The sequence below is a fragment of the Calonectris borealis genome, chromosome 1 (genome assembly GCF_964195595.1).
Source record: "Calonectris borealis chromosome 1, bCalBor7.hap1.2, whole genome shotgun sequence".
Taxonomy (NCBI): domain Eukaryota; kingdom Metazoa; phylum Chordata; class Aves; order Procellariiformes; family Procellariidae; genus Calonectris; species Calonectris borealis.
Window position 1 is genome coordinate 38,452,164 of NC_134312.1, and position 15,156 is coordinate 38,467,319.

The 15,156-nt window shown below is 42.7% G+C and overlaps 1 protein-coding gene across 1 annotated transcript in view; it reads left to right on the forward strand.

Annotated features, from left to right (window-relative positions):
• The window catches only part of MSRB3 (methionine sulfoxide reductase B3), an 85,669-nt gene that overhangs the window by 6,083 nt on the left and 64,430 nt on the right, over positions 1–15,156 (forward strand). Inside the window, 1 exon segment of the mRNA XM_075149115.1 lies at positions 12,951–13,077. Within this exon segment, the coding sequence (XP_075005216.1) occupies positions 12,951–13,077 (127 nt within the window).

A 15,156-nucleotide genomic window follows, 5' to 3' on the forward strand; every position in this document is an offset into this window, starting at 1 on the left:
TTTATATTTGAGATCTGTTGGATTTACTGCTTTCCTCCTGCCTGTAGAATAGAAGGAAAGAAGAAAAGTGCGTTGATTGATGGGGTTAGATTTTGGCAAGACTATCTTGACGGCTTGTTGCTTTCTAATTTTCAGTTGCCTATTTATGGATTGTTTAGTAATTTGTTTCAAAAGCTTTCTGGGTGTTGAAGGTAGGCTTATGGCCATGTAGTTGCTCTTTTCTCCCTTTTTAAAAATGGACATTGTCAGCTTACTTCTGAGCTTTTGGAAAGGCAAAAGCCTTTCAGAAATCCTCCAGGGTGCTTGCTGTTTGCTGAGTGATTGCCCCAGCTTGTTTCCCAAACACTGTAGGATAAATTTCCTAACCTGTCAGAGGAGGAAGAGCAACTTCAGACAAAGATTGCAGACACACAAGATAGCTCCATCATCCAGGAATATAGTGATTCAACATTAGTGTGCCTAATTTCTGATAGTCAGTCTCATATTTATCCAGCTGAAGCACCTGAAGTGAGTTCCTAAGAGTGAGAATGAAAGCTTGATAGATTTTGATAAAGCGCGCTCTCAAAAAAAATGCAGCTTCAGCAGCTTCGTTGACAAGATAGTTCATTACAGATCCAAGTGACTGTCGTGCTCCACTGACAATTTGTGTGCGGAGGAAGGTCTGTGCAACAGATTTCAATGGTTTGAAATTAGCCACTGCAGCTACTTCAGATTATTAACTCTGTTGTTTCTTAAAAAAATCCCTCAAATATACTGCCATGGAACGTCATCTGGGCAGTCAGCCTATTTCCAACCTGATAATCTGTGGTGTGTGTGGCTTTCTTTGTATTGGGTTACAAATAGCGAAATTTGCAGATGGGCTTAATTGATCATAACTTACGGTTTATTAATTTTCTTATTTTTCTACATAAAATTTCCAAACGTCCAGATAAGTTCTATCTGTGAATATCTATATTTAAATACACATATAAACATAAGAGGATGAGAATCTTTCTCTGCATATGTACTAATGCTATAAAAATAACATACCGAACAAATATATCAGAATTCTAACCAGTAATCATTGTTTCAAAAATCCTTAAGGTGGACATAGAACTCGTACGTCCCTTGTCGTTTTATTTTGATAAGGGGTGCTGAAGGCTTGCACGCTGAGCACTGAGATGCGCCGAAGGGAACCATGGGAGGGGACCGAGGATGCTGCGGGGGCATGGCTGAGTCGCTGAGGAATTTCTAATGTGTTAGTGAGAGTGGTGTGAAATGTCAGGACCAAGAGGGGAAAGAGGGACTCCCGATGTTTTCATTGTAGGATTTCCTTTTTTTGGAGCGTGAGTCCAAGTAGGACAGAAACAAACTGCATTTTGGGGCAAGGCGGAATGAAATTCCTTACAGCAGGTTTCAGCAGGAGGGGGCTGCCTGCGGGTGCTGAGCTGCTGCCTCTGCTGAAGGAAGTGGAACAGATATCACTTTTAAGAACAGATTATGCAAAGAACACGTCCACATTTATCTTAGAGTATTGATCCAGTTGGGAAGCTGAACTACAAAGCCTTGAGACTAGCAAAAGGTTGAGGGAAGAGGAGAATGAACTTGGCAGCTGCATTGTTCCCCCTGTGACCCTGCAAACCAGATGAGCTGAACCAAGCGGTGTGCCTACCCTGTGAGCCAGCTGCGCGGGCACGGGCAGCCCTGGCGCGTGCGGCTGGGGGGGCTCTGCGCAGGGCCGCGGGGCTGCCGCCAGCCCTGGCGCGTGCGGCTGGGGGGGGCTCTGCGCAGGGCCGCGGGGCTGCCGCCAGCCCTGGCGCGTGCGGCTGGGGGGGCTCTGCGCAGGGCCGTGGGGCTGCCGCCAGCCCTGGTGCGTGCGGCTGGGGGGGCTCTGCGCAGGGCCTTGGGGCTGCCGCCAGCCCTGGCGTCAGCAGGCAGGCAGCATTGCCCCTGCCCGCAGGTGGCTGACGGCCGAGGCCGCATGAGCTGACCCTGGAGATAACTCCAATATTAGCCCTGTCATTTGCTCACTGTAACAGAGCAGGAGAAAGTGTTTCTGTTTTTTCCCCAAAGGTAAGTACTTTTTGCTGTGTGGAAAGGTTTTGCATGGTTACTGTTTGCTGCAAGTCCAGCTGGCGGGTATAGGATGAGTATTTTCATCTTTCGAGTGCATTTAGCGCTGGGAAATGTGGATTGAAAAAAATTTAAGGTTTAATAAGTATTTTCAGTCAATTAAAAGAGGTGCAAGAGACACCTTCACATTCTGGACATTTGAGAGAGAATTAAAGAGAAGGGAAATAATCAAAGCAGGTTTTAAAGTAATATATTTAGCTAGAATTAATACTTCTTTTGTTCATGAGTTGAAAAATAGCTTTAGGATTCCTAAAGGTGCAGATGCTTTTGCCGCATGTTCAGTGTAAATATATTTAGCTAATTAAAAATGCTATGTTTGTGCGTTTTTAAACTGCACTGGAATGCAAATCGGAATTTGGCTCACACAGATTCCAAGTAATGTTTTTCATTGAAAAAAAGTTTGTCTTTGGACGTTTTCTCTTGTAAGAAAGAAAAAGAGTCCTGAATAAATGTTTTTATCCCTGTAATTACCTAAATACAGGGAGATGTACATATAATCCTGGTTATTAAATAGTGGCAGAAAATTTTGTGTAAAGTTATATTTTTTGCTAATCAACATACTTAATGATAGCCTAACCAAGTGAAGATTTGTTTTAAGAAAATGGTATTACAGAAATTTAAATGAAAGTATTTGTTAAATTCATCCAGCTTGGGCAGTGGTTTAAAGTCAAATAATCTTTATATTTGGATCAAACGTATTGCTGTTAGGACAGAATAGTTTTCTTTGCTCTCTCACTTTTTGTCATTGACATTCAGTATTAACTCATCTGCTTGTACTGTCAGTTCAAAGAAGATTTAAAGACAAATACTCTTTCCTTATTTGCTGTAGTGTCTTCTCACTGCTATTCATAAAAATGAAAGTACATGTCTGACTAGGGAAGACTTAGGAATTTCTGTTTTACTTGATGGAATTTTATTTTGGTGTGAATTAGATGTTCTGTTAATTTTTTTTTCAACTGCATAAAAGTTCTTTGGTTTTAGGATGGTTAATGTTACTAGTACAGTGTATGAGCCTTTCTTTTATGTTTTTTGTGCAGTATCAGAATTTCTTCATGCTTCAATTTTTTTTAAACTATTTTTGGATAAAAGGCTGAGGTTTTCTTGTCTATTCATAAGGCTGCTGTACATACCATCATGACACAATCTGTGTGATCAAAGGTGCATTTTTAAAGAGTGCTTTTATTCTGTTGACATATGCATAGACTTCTGTGTGCTGAGGATGTTATTTGAAGTTGCTTGAAGGATAACTCATGGGACTGTGTAATATCCAATTTTATGAAAGGGAGATGGCTCCTCTCTGTGGTGATGAGCGGTATTGGTTTTTAGAGAAAGCCACGTAGAAAATTTCCATGTAAGGGAGACTGCTGGGGAGAGATTGGCAGCTATGATGTCTTTAACTCGAAATGTTTTTCTGGTAGCTGGGATGATAAAAAAAGAAACAATCAACATGAATTGGTCTGAAATGTGGCTATGCTAGCTAACAGAGAGATCATAACTAAATTTTACAAACCCCATGCTTTACATACAAGTTTTTTACAAAATATGAGATGATACTCAGGTCTAGTTCGCAGTCTGATCTAACAATTACATTTTCTTAAGTAGTAAATTATAAAAATACAGGGAGATAATTCAGCTTTCAAATGGTTTGTGCTGAAGAATGCTGAATGCTGAATGAAATGACACAGGCTGATGTCTGGGTAGGATTTAAGTCTATGTGTGTCTTTTGCACTAGAAGTTTATTTTTCTAGTAGGGTGCATGGCATTTATAGGCACATTATATGCCTATATGTAGATGGATACTAGCACCAACCACTTTTTCAATTGGAAGAGTTTTAAATATCTTAAAAATCTGCTGGCCATAGACTTACTGATTATTTGTTGGTAATTTCCTATGTACATTGTAATAACCCCATGGCATCTGATCCTGCATTGGGGATGCTGTATTTTGCTGCTTTGGCGGGGAGCATTGTTTCTTTGGGTTTTTTCAATTCCCTGATACAGATTTTACTCTGAGAGCTCATTAAATTGGAGGCCAAAACCATGTCTGAAATCACAACTGGTTTTAGCTCTGATGTGTTCAGGGACTTTGTCTCCTTCAGTGGACTAGTAAGTGTCATTTCTACATTTCCGTACACTGCCTTGTAAAACAGGGTCAGCAAATCCAACTCATCTGCGATGTTTCAGAATTCAGCTTCTCTGTGCAGCAGAAGTGGCAGCTTCCCTCACACCTCCTGCACCGCAGCCCGTCTGTGCTGTGCGGGACAGGAGCCCACACCCAGCAAACTACTGCACTCATCTCATTTTAGGAATGAGTGAGACAATGCTCTTTTCAGAAGAGTGTACTTTTTTGATGTTTAAGGTTGGAAGTCCTGTTAAGTCATACCGATTCTTAGCTGGAGGCTTTATTTTATGAGATATTCTACCTAAGAGAGACGGCTCGTATCACATATCTATTGTGTGTCGTTACCCAGGCAAATAAGCTTTGTAAGCTGAGGAAGAAGTTTGCTGAGCTATGGAGCACTGTGTAACACAGTTTAAAAGAATTCCAGTTCTTGTCCTGATGTATTTATTTAATCTTCAAAATTAGTTTTGTTTTTTTTTTCCTGTGAGAAGTTAAAACTATTATGAAGTTGTTTTGGGAAAGCAGAATAGAAATTCTCGTTGAACAGCTGTTCACTGCTAAAAAAGAAAACTGTGTTTCACCTCCTGGTAAATGATGCATGGGATTAGTTCTGAATTAAAAATAGAGAGAATAGAAAGCTTGTTAGCTCTGCTGTGTTGGTAAGCTTGACAAGGCAAATATTGGTGGAGAGGGAGAGCATACCTACTCAAATCGATCTGATAGTAAAAATAAGTATCATGTCTTCAGTGCTAGGGTACCTCTTGGATAGCTCCGCCCACAGCAGTAACCCAGAAGTTTTTAAACTTTGTTTTTTCTTTTAGTACTGAAAATGAGTTCTTTATTGGTGAGCAACGCAAAAAGCTTTCGGGCTTGCCAGTAGGAATTGTTAAAAATAAAAGGTTATTTCCAGAACACTTGTATCTCATCATCTGAGCACCAGAAGCAATTAAATCTTTACCACTGCACTGGAGAGAACTGCCTGGAATGGTAAAGATTAGATATTTTTCAAGATGTTGAAAGGATCGTGATTCTCAGAAAAGACCCATGTAAGAATAGTTTATGACTGTTGTAGTTATAAACTCACTGCCGTAAAAGGAATGGGCTGTATGTTGGCAGGCTACCAACTCCGGGAAAACGAAAGTGCAGCTCAGCGCTATTTTAGTGCATCAGATCTGGGAGGAGCAGGAATGGACGGGGGGGGGGAAATCCCAATTGACCTATATTTGCTCTCCTTTGGGAAGTTTTGCCAGTCATAACTGTTGGGAAACAATCTGCAAATGACAGATGTGTGAGCGCTTGCAAGGCTCAGAGACTCGCTGGCTTCTGCCCTTAGCCAGCAATCCTCTTTCGTCCCAGGCTTTGGGGACTCCGTGTCTAGTCTCTTCCTCTCCTTGGGGTCCCTCCACTTTTTCTTGTCTCTTTGCAATTCCACTTTTCTCTTCTCATTTCATCTGTTGCCCACAAGGCTTGCGGTGTCTTGTCTCTACACTAATGAAATCTCCTTCCATTTTACACCCCTCCCTAAAGACCAAGCCAGAGTCCCTTGAGCAAAGACCCTCGTAACTTTTGTATTACTTAAAGGAGAATTAATTAACTCTCTCCTCCCCGTGTACACAGTGTAGCACCGATGTCCTCTTCATGCCCACTGTACGAGGCCATGTCCTTTGGCTGTTCAGAGGGGACCAGTACCACTGCCCTGCTGTGTGCAAATGTTAAGTAGTAAAATAAGGAGAATTCAGCCTCACAGTTCTCTCCTCCATGAGAGCAGTTGCAGAACAGGGAGGCATTAATGCGCTTTTCCTCTTCTCGCTTTTCAGGAGGCTACAACCTTCAAAAAACCCTTTGTTTTGATTATCCTCTCGTGTCTCAGGCCTTTTTAATTTGGCCCCTGGACACACCTCTGGGCTTCAGTTACACCAGCACACAAGCCTCTTTGTTGCCAAACTGGTTTTTCACCAGCTGGAGAGGGAAGCAATGCAGTGCCCAGTTCAGCATACGAAAAAGGGTGTTCCTGTAAGGGATTGTGAGCTTTACATCTTTGGAAGCTGATGCTAGAGAGAATGGTAGCTCAATTCGGTAATTAAATGAAAATTAAATACAGCTCTGTGTTCTCTGCTCAGATGTAGTGTTTTCCTTTTATAAGTATAAATCACTTTTCTATTCTGGATAACCATTCTAACATAAATGCAAACTCACAGGCACGTGGAGACCTACCTCCTAACTTAGCATATTTTTTTCTCAACAATTGAAATCAGTGAAATTACCCTGAATTGTGCACAAAGGTTTCAGAATCTGGTTTATTTTCCAATATTTTAATGGTTATTTTATTGGAAAGATAATAATTTTAGCCTGCACGATAATCTAAAATCTATTGTGGGAATCTCATCTCTGTTAGATGGAGGAGCAAAATCTCGGTAATAAAGCTTGGACTAAAGGCTGCCCTCCTAAGAAGATCTCTGATTCACCTCAGTGGGAAACTTATACGCAGCCTAAGGATGGAATATGGAGGCTTTTCTTGTCATTGTGTATCACAGAGTGGGAGTCGGGGTGAGCAGGTGAGAATGTAAGTCCCCTCTATAGGGACAGCAGTGCTTCCATGCTGTCTGATCCTTCCTCATCTTCTTTTCCTGCTTTCTTCAATTTCTTTGTCTGATCTCAACCTTTAGGCTTTCCTTCTTCCTCCCCTACTCCAGCTGTTGATATGATGAATATGGAAGATAACTGCTACTGAAGCTTCCCAGCTAGAATATGAAAAAGATACGTCAGTAGCATTAATAGACGGGGCCATGTTACCCCATTTCATGTGAGAAAGAGGGCTGGCCCGTGGGCACCGTGAGGAAGCCGTGGGGCTGGGGAGGACCTCCTGCGCTTGAGCAGCTGCGGTGCGTGCCGTGCTTAGTGTGCCCACCTCCAGCCCTGCTTGCTCTGCAGGTGCAGGGACAGCTGCTATACTTGCCATTATGAGACATTAAATATACTCCTTGGTTAAGCACTTTTCTGTTTCCTCCACAAAAGATCATTCCTGTAAGTAAGGCCCACTAAAACATCTGTAGCTGGATCTGTCAGCATCCTAAAGCATGTGTCATCCAAACTGATACTTAGAAATCTCTTATGTGTGAAGACTGTGTGTTCTGTATTGCAGAAGGGTGTATATTTTAGGTTTGAGTTTCTATGCTAAATACACTCAGTTGCTATGGGAAGGGTTTAAAAACAAAACCCAGCATAGGAGAGTATGTAAAATTCAAGAAAGCAAAAAGGTTTTGAACTTCATTTTTTAGGCTTCTTTCTTAGAGCGGTGCTAACTTCAAGTTCAAAGCTTGACGTTTCCTGGTTTTCCACTCAAATATTATGAAGTATGGCAGTAATTACCTCCTTTATCAAGGCACAATGTAAACTTCCTAAAAGTAGACTGGATTGCCATTCAGTTTGCACATTCCAGCACAAACAGCTACGGAGAACATGCTTTAATTGAGAGTGTTAAAAGTGAAGTGGGAATTCGGGTCTAATACTTTTGATTTCTGTGGCTGTAATTGAAAAGCTAGTATTGTATTGGGGGGGAGGGGGAAGTGTATGCAGACAAGCATGCAAGTTAAATGCTACAGTACTTTTGTAGACCTGTAAGGCTAACACAATTAGTTTCTTTTAACATGTTTTATGCCTCTTCAATAAGCCTTTGAGAAGCTTATATTTATAATTATGTGTATGAAGTTTTGCTGCATGTTGTTAGCTGTTAATGATTAAAGTATTTTACTCTCATCAGACTGAGCTTTTGTAAGGTATTTTAATAGCAAATCACGAACTTGTGAGGACACCTTGTTTGCATTATCAATGGCTGTACAAGCACATGAAAATCCAGAGCCTAAAATCTCTCTTTAAAGGTGAATTTCCAAAGGTTTTGTCAATTACCTTTACAATTTTGTGCTGCATGCTTCAAATACAGTACAATGCATTGAAGCATGCAGTTGTCAAAATTATAAAGCACAAATGCATATTCACAGGATGTGTGTTTTTTTGAGGGCTGAAGGCTGCCGCCTCGTCGTTCTAGCAGGCTGTTGGGAGGCCAGGACAGAAGGGACGGTTAGCCCAGGTAGTGAGGTGAGGAGAATACTTTGTGCACTGCAAAGGGTGCTAGTTTCAGGATCAGAGATCTTCTTGGATCAGAAGGGGGAACTGGAACTCTTCCCTTCTCCTTTCCCCAGTAAATAACCGGCAGTCCTCATCCCCCTGCGGAAAAGTTTTCCTGTGCTCCAGTCTCCGGCCACAGCTGGCAGCTCGGTGATGGTTATTGGATCAGACCCCATTAAACATCTCCTTATAAACTATTAAATGTTGCCTTTACCCCCACCCCCACCTTAGCACACACCGTTACAAACCAAAGACATTTACCGCAAACAGTAAAGTCCCTAAAAACTACCAAGTGCAATGGAGGGAGCAGGAGAGACCAAGGCCTTCGGCGTTAGCAGGGAATGTGTTAAGGGAAAATGACTAGGGAATAAATAACTGTTTAGACACAGAAATCCATGATATACTTGCTCATGTGGTTCTCTCTAGGCTGCACTTTTCGTTCCTGCAGTGCCCAGTGGTTGCTCTGTTCTGCCTGCTTTCAGGTGAGCAAAAGCCAAATAAAAAAAAAATCCAAATGCTAAGGCTGGAATAAATGTACATATTAAATATTCCACTAAGCTCATCAGTGAAACATTTGGTTATAGTTTGATTTATGTCTAAATAAATAAATAAAAAAAACCTTTGCAAAACAACTGTTTGAACTTACTGCTGGACTGGAGAAACTTAACAAAACAAATAGTAATTAAAATTAAACTGTTAATGTAACACTTGAGTATAGAAGACTCACAGGCCTTTACTGTCTTCTAACTTCTGATTGTTTGGGTTTCTCCAGGATGGCAATATTTTTGCTCTTTTGCTGTTACCAGTGACATAGAAATTCCTGACATAAGAGCCTGGCTCTCTGGCTAGTGTGTCCCTATCCCTAATTGTTTCCTGCCCTCCAAATGGGGCCAGAGGCTTGGGGGTGGGGGAGGGAAATTGGAATAAAAGTAGAAGCCTCACCCTATTAAGGTCTCATTATTGGGGCAAGAAAAAAATGATTGTTCCCTTAAGAATTTGTGTTATTTATTAATTTACTTGTAAAGGGCTAAAACTTCGCATTTTTCTTGTGAGAGCTGGGATTCTCATGTAATTTTAGGAATTCTGGACCTGAGTTGTCAGGAAAAACACTAAATATGGAAAAACTTAAACCAGTAGTGTTATCAGCTCCTGAGACCCTTGATGTTTTCCTTACAGTTCTTAAAAGCAAGATGTGGTAATACCAGAATTTAATCTCTCAAGTTGTCCCTCCCCCGAAGAAATTTCTCTAGTTGCAGACAGAGGTTGAGAAAACATAACCTGAGTACATACAAAGTTCTTAATTTCCGAAGGACAAATTTGACAGACCCGCTACGTTACTTTTTAACAAATCATGTTTATTTTGGGGCCGAACTTGTGATTTCTGATCATTTGCAATTGACAATATAGAAGCTCTTGAAAGCTGGCAGTGCTTCAACATATGTCAGTATTAGGGTATCAATATCCTAAAACGAAGGCTTTCCTGGAGTTAGAATGTGTATCATCCCAGCAAAAGGCTCCTGAAGCCCACCTAAGGACATAGTTACTGCTGTATTTGTATGATCTATTGTAAGATTTACAAGCTATCTCTGAGCACAGTGTCCGTATTAGACGAGCCAGGCAGGTGAAAGCTCCGCACGGTGCTCGGTTAAAGGGTGAAGTGCAGTGAAGGGGCTCCAAGAGGTCTGGTGACACCGGGGGATGACTGTGGAGGAGCCAGCGGTGTCCTGGGTGTTGCAGGCAGTGCAGCAAGCAGCACGTGTTCGGAAAAAAAACCAAACAAAACCAAAGCAACCCACCAACCAGCCACCCCCCAAAAAACATAAATCACAACCCCAGCAAAAAGTAGCGTGTAAAAGGAGCATCCCCTTCCCTGGACTGTGAGTTTTGCACTGAGCTCTTCATGGAGCATCCCCCCCCCCCGAAAAGGGGCACGTTGCAGTGCTGTGATAAAGATGCGCGCAGGGTGGAAAGTCTGCGTGGTGGGAGCGCAACGGTGCAGTACTCGCCGTGGTGAGCAGGTTACCATCATTCTGTCAGCCTGTTCTCTGTACTTGTGGCATCAGGGTGTGAAGTACCTCCAAACCAAATGTGTTAATTGTAATGAGATTGACTTTGCTCTTCTCTTTACTCGTTCTTTACAAGCAGTTCTTAACCTTGGTCTGTAAGCTCCCCGCAGCAGGGGTTTTGTTTGCGTACATACAGTACCTAACACCAGGAGGTCCCCTTCCTATTTGAAACTACTGGGCATTGCCGTACCGTACAGAGTAAATAAAAATAGCGATGTAAACGTCAGCAATAAAAGAATAAAATATGTTAACTGCCATAAAGTAGTTTCATGAATGCTCAGTTGTATTTTATTGGGCTTTCAGGACTTATATATCCTCTGAGTCTTTATGAATACTTGAGACTAAATAACAACATTTTGGTGAACACTGAAATATTTGACATTTTCAAGAGGTCAGGATCTATTTTATAATCCTTGGGGATTTCACATAATTTCCTTTAAACTGTTTACGCTTGAGGGAGTTAGGGCCCTGACAGGAGAGCAGGGAAGTGGTGTTGGTCTGGGAGGTCAATCCAGGACCACGGAGGAGCGCGTCCGTTGGGCCAAAGGACTTGCACAGCAGGGAGGTGACATGGTGCGTCCCCTCACCTCCACGCTGTGCTCATCAGGTGCTCCGGCTGCTCTGGGAGGCTTCTTCAACGCGTGTAAGAGATCATATAGGCAGGGTCAGTAAAGACCTGGCCGTGTAGGCATCGGTCTGTCTGTCCGCCCTTTGGGATGCCGACCTCCAAAAGGGCCAACAGTACTCCTGGTCTGAAACAACCGCTCCAGAGAGTCACGCTGCTCAGAGTTTTGGCGGAGCCAAGCCCCCAGGGCGGAAGCCGTGGGCGGGCCGTGGCCCAGGGGTAATGGCGGCCGGGGCACCCTCCCGCCTGCCGCGGCGGGGCCGAGCGGTGCCGGGCCGAGGCCGCCAGGCGGCGCCGCCGTGCGTGGGCGGGAGGGGGGTGGGCGGCGCGGGCGGCCGGCGGGGGGCGCACGGTGCTGCTGAGGGGGGAGCGCGGCTTTGTTCTCCACCCGGGCGGCCGCGCTTCCCGCCGGCAGCCGCGGGCACCGGCGGGCGATCCGCAGCGGGGCGGGACCGGTCCCCTCTGCGCTGCCCGCTGCGCGGGGAACGGCGCCAGCAGGGAACCTGCGCGCTTGTAGCGCGGCTGCGTGCAGACCTCTGGTCTTTCATTAGCCGGTGGTCTGCGCGGGAGGGGTTTTACTCTTTTTAAGCAGCTCTGCAGCCACTCGTGACAATGACATGTTTATTTCTGTGAAATGGCGCTCTCGGGCTGTCCGCCGAGCAGCGCCCACCTTCCCCCGCCCCGTTCAGCAGCACAGAGATGTTCAGGTTTCGCAGCGAGTTTGGTTTGTAGAAGTCAGAGTTCAGGCGTGTTAATGCAATGCATTAAGTTTCCGTCAGGTACACTCCAGAGTGGTTTGGTAGTACGCATGGCTGTGTGCTCTGTGCTTGTTCTTCAGGATGAGACCGTGGTCAGCTCCTCCCTGGTTGGGGAAATGCCCGGGACAAACCCCTGCTCTGGGCCCTTGCTGGATCCTGCCCTTGTGCTGTTGACACTCGACAGAGAAAGAGGGCACCTGGGAGGAGACTGGGAGTCGTGCCCTGCTGCTCATTAGCCACCTGGGGCCTAATCCTGCTTCCACCAGAGCCCATGAGAGCTTCCTTATTGACTTCAGTGGGGGTTGGCCCTGGTCCCCAATGCCACATAACCTTCTGAAGCGAGCTGCGGCTATGAATGGCTGGGCTATAGGCAGCTGCGTTTCCTCTTTCCCATCGTGGGTAAATGAAACAATTAGTATTCATGCATTAAATCCTTCTAAAATAAAATCTTGCGACTGCCATCTCTCTGTTTGCTATATTTAAACTGGCCGGAAGATTGTTTAAATATATCTCATGGACAGTTTACAATGCGAATTATTTCCTGCCTTTAAAAAAAAGAAGTCGTGGTTTTAAGATATCTGGCAAGTTTATTACAATGAAATGTCACGTTCCTCAATCAAGTCATCAAAAGAACAATTTTTAGCAATGACTGGTTTCCAGCATTCACCATTCAGAAATGTTGCGGAGTGTGATTTTGTTTTAAATAAAATAAATAGAAAAGCCTGGACGTTTGATCTGCTTGCCATTCCTGGGTGTTCAAAGCACGATTCCTGCAATCTAGCTTAGGTTTATCCCTTAGTACCTCCGCACTTGTGACCATGTAGGTCAAGTTGCTCCAAGTTAGGTACCTAAAGCAGCTGTTGTGAACGCCTCCTATAAAAATGCTCCCTCCCTCTCACTTGGTAGCATAGGAAGTTGCTTCACTGAATACTGTGTAATATATATCAAAATATTAGGGGTGCGTGTGTCAGAAATGGGCTAAACTTACTAAGAAAAGTGCATTTAGAATTGTATTCCCATGTGCTGGTCTCAAAAAATTGTAAGCATTGTTTTTTCTGTGAATGTATCTTAACATTTTTGATGTTTTAATTTGTTCTCATCTTTTTTTTTTCTTTTTTTTTTTCTTTTTCTTCCCTACTCAGCTCTTGCCCCTGTTCTTTGCCTCTGGTTTTGTTGGTGAGGATATCACAGTGATGTCTGCATTCAACCTGCTGCATTTGGTGACAAAGAGCCAGCCAGTGGCCCTGCGAGCCTGTGGGCTTCCCTCAGGTTGAATGGGTGCTGCTTGTTGTGTCATGCATAATGAAGGCCCTTTTAGGAATGGGTGTCTCTGCTGCAGGAAACGATGTGCTATGGGTTGCTCTGGTTTGTTTAAATTTTCCTTTGAACTCGAAGTTTGTTTGCTTTTTTTTTTTGGTAAAAGTTACTTGCTTGAGTGAGTGTTTTCATACATGAGATTTTAGGATGCTTGGAAATGCTGTCTGACTTCCTTGTCCAACATACTCTCTCTTAAATTTTATATTATTTTCCTCATTCTTGGCAAAAACAGTGGAATTAAACTGAAAATAATTTATTAAATGCCATTTATAATTTTTTAAAAAGATGCATAAAAGAATTTAGCATATCGATTGCTATTAAATCATAGGACTTAAAAATATTTTCCAGAATCTTTAGCAGTATACTATAGTTATACTCCATGTGTCCCTTTTTACATTTTTACTATAAATCAAACAGCACTGAAAATTACATACAAAAAGTGTGCAGAATTTAAAACTTAATTCTTTCGTTCCTCTGACAGCATATTCTTTATGTGACACTTCTCTAAATAAATAAATGGAAACATGCAATTTAATGCCCAAATGCAGCTGCACTTTTCATGTAAGGTCCAGGTTCTGCTATTAAGTCTGTGAGGGTGCCATAAGACCCCATCTCCATGAATTGCTTATATCACGAAAACCTTGAACCTAAGTATTTTGTGTTTTATTTAAACGACAATAGTATCTGTAATGTCTGCATAATAACGTCAGTGTAGGTGGTTATGTGGGAGAAGATAAAAGCTGCGCTGAGCTAATTTTGAACATTACTAGGAATTTTCTTGACACCCAAATAAAAAAGATAGAATCCTGGCTGATCAGTATTTGAAGCATCGAAAAAGAACCAGCTTGGGTGTCTGTACTACACTCACAACTGGTTCATAAGGGTGCAAAATGTTACGAGCACTCTTTCCCAGAGCTGGACGCGACAAGCATATGGAGGTGATGTTTTAAAGATTTTTTTCAGTGATAAGACATCAGTTTTCAAGCTGATGGATTTTTCTAAAGCTGATTACACTTTATTTGAACTAAATCTGAGTCCAATTTTTGCAGCATTTGTGTTCTGTTTCCCCCCACATGTGCACAAAACTCCCATTAACCTAGATAGGAGCTGCAAACACATATTGAGGAAGAGAGAGAATAGCCCACATTGTGTCAGCCTGACCTTGGTTTCCTGTTATATTTGCTGCTGAGCCAGATTTAAAAGCCTAAAACTATAGGGTAAGCAAATTTCCTTAGCCCTTATTATGCACCTTTTGATGCGTGCTCATATTGCTGATGTCTACCTTAAAATGGGGGCACTCGGTCTTCTGGCCATTTTGTTCCTGCTCTGAAAATGAGATCTCAGAGTTGGTCAGCTAGAAACACAGCCCATGGGAGGTTTTGCTATTGCGTACCTGTTTGCAAAGCATTATGTTAGCTATTGTGTCAAATTGCTTTTCTGGCATAATCCGCTAGGCACATTTTGGAGTAAAAAGCTCATAACACTACTGTTTATTCCTGTCCCTTTGATCCATAACTGTGCAAACATTAATAGATTGATTTCCACTGACTGGCTACTTTATATAGATATTTATATATAATAAACCGAAACTCATCTGCTAACAGTGGAATAATATACAATCACATATCTCACATACTTTAAGAGTAATCTAAATTCCCCAGATGCTTATAAATTAACGTAAGCTTGCTTTGCCTTTGGTTTGGTTTTTGTGTGTGGTGTATTGAGGGGGTTGTAAGTAAATGGTATAGCATGTATCAAATTAAACATGGGAACGAGATCTAGAGCCAACATCTGCTTAAATGCCACAATGCACTGTGACTTTAACTTTTGAATATACAGAAAACACCCTGAGTTCTCATGACTTTTTTATAACATAACACTTTGAGTTAGTATTTTTCCCACCACCCAGTTCTGTGCGAACTGCAACCATTCCACCATGCTGTGTGCCCACCGAGTCTGGAATGGTGTGGAGTTTGGTCTTCTGGCAAATTCCATACAGAAGGAGATTTTCTAACCTTCTGGAACCCCTGC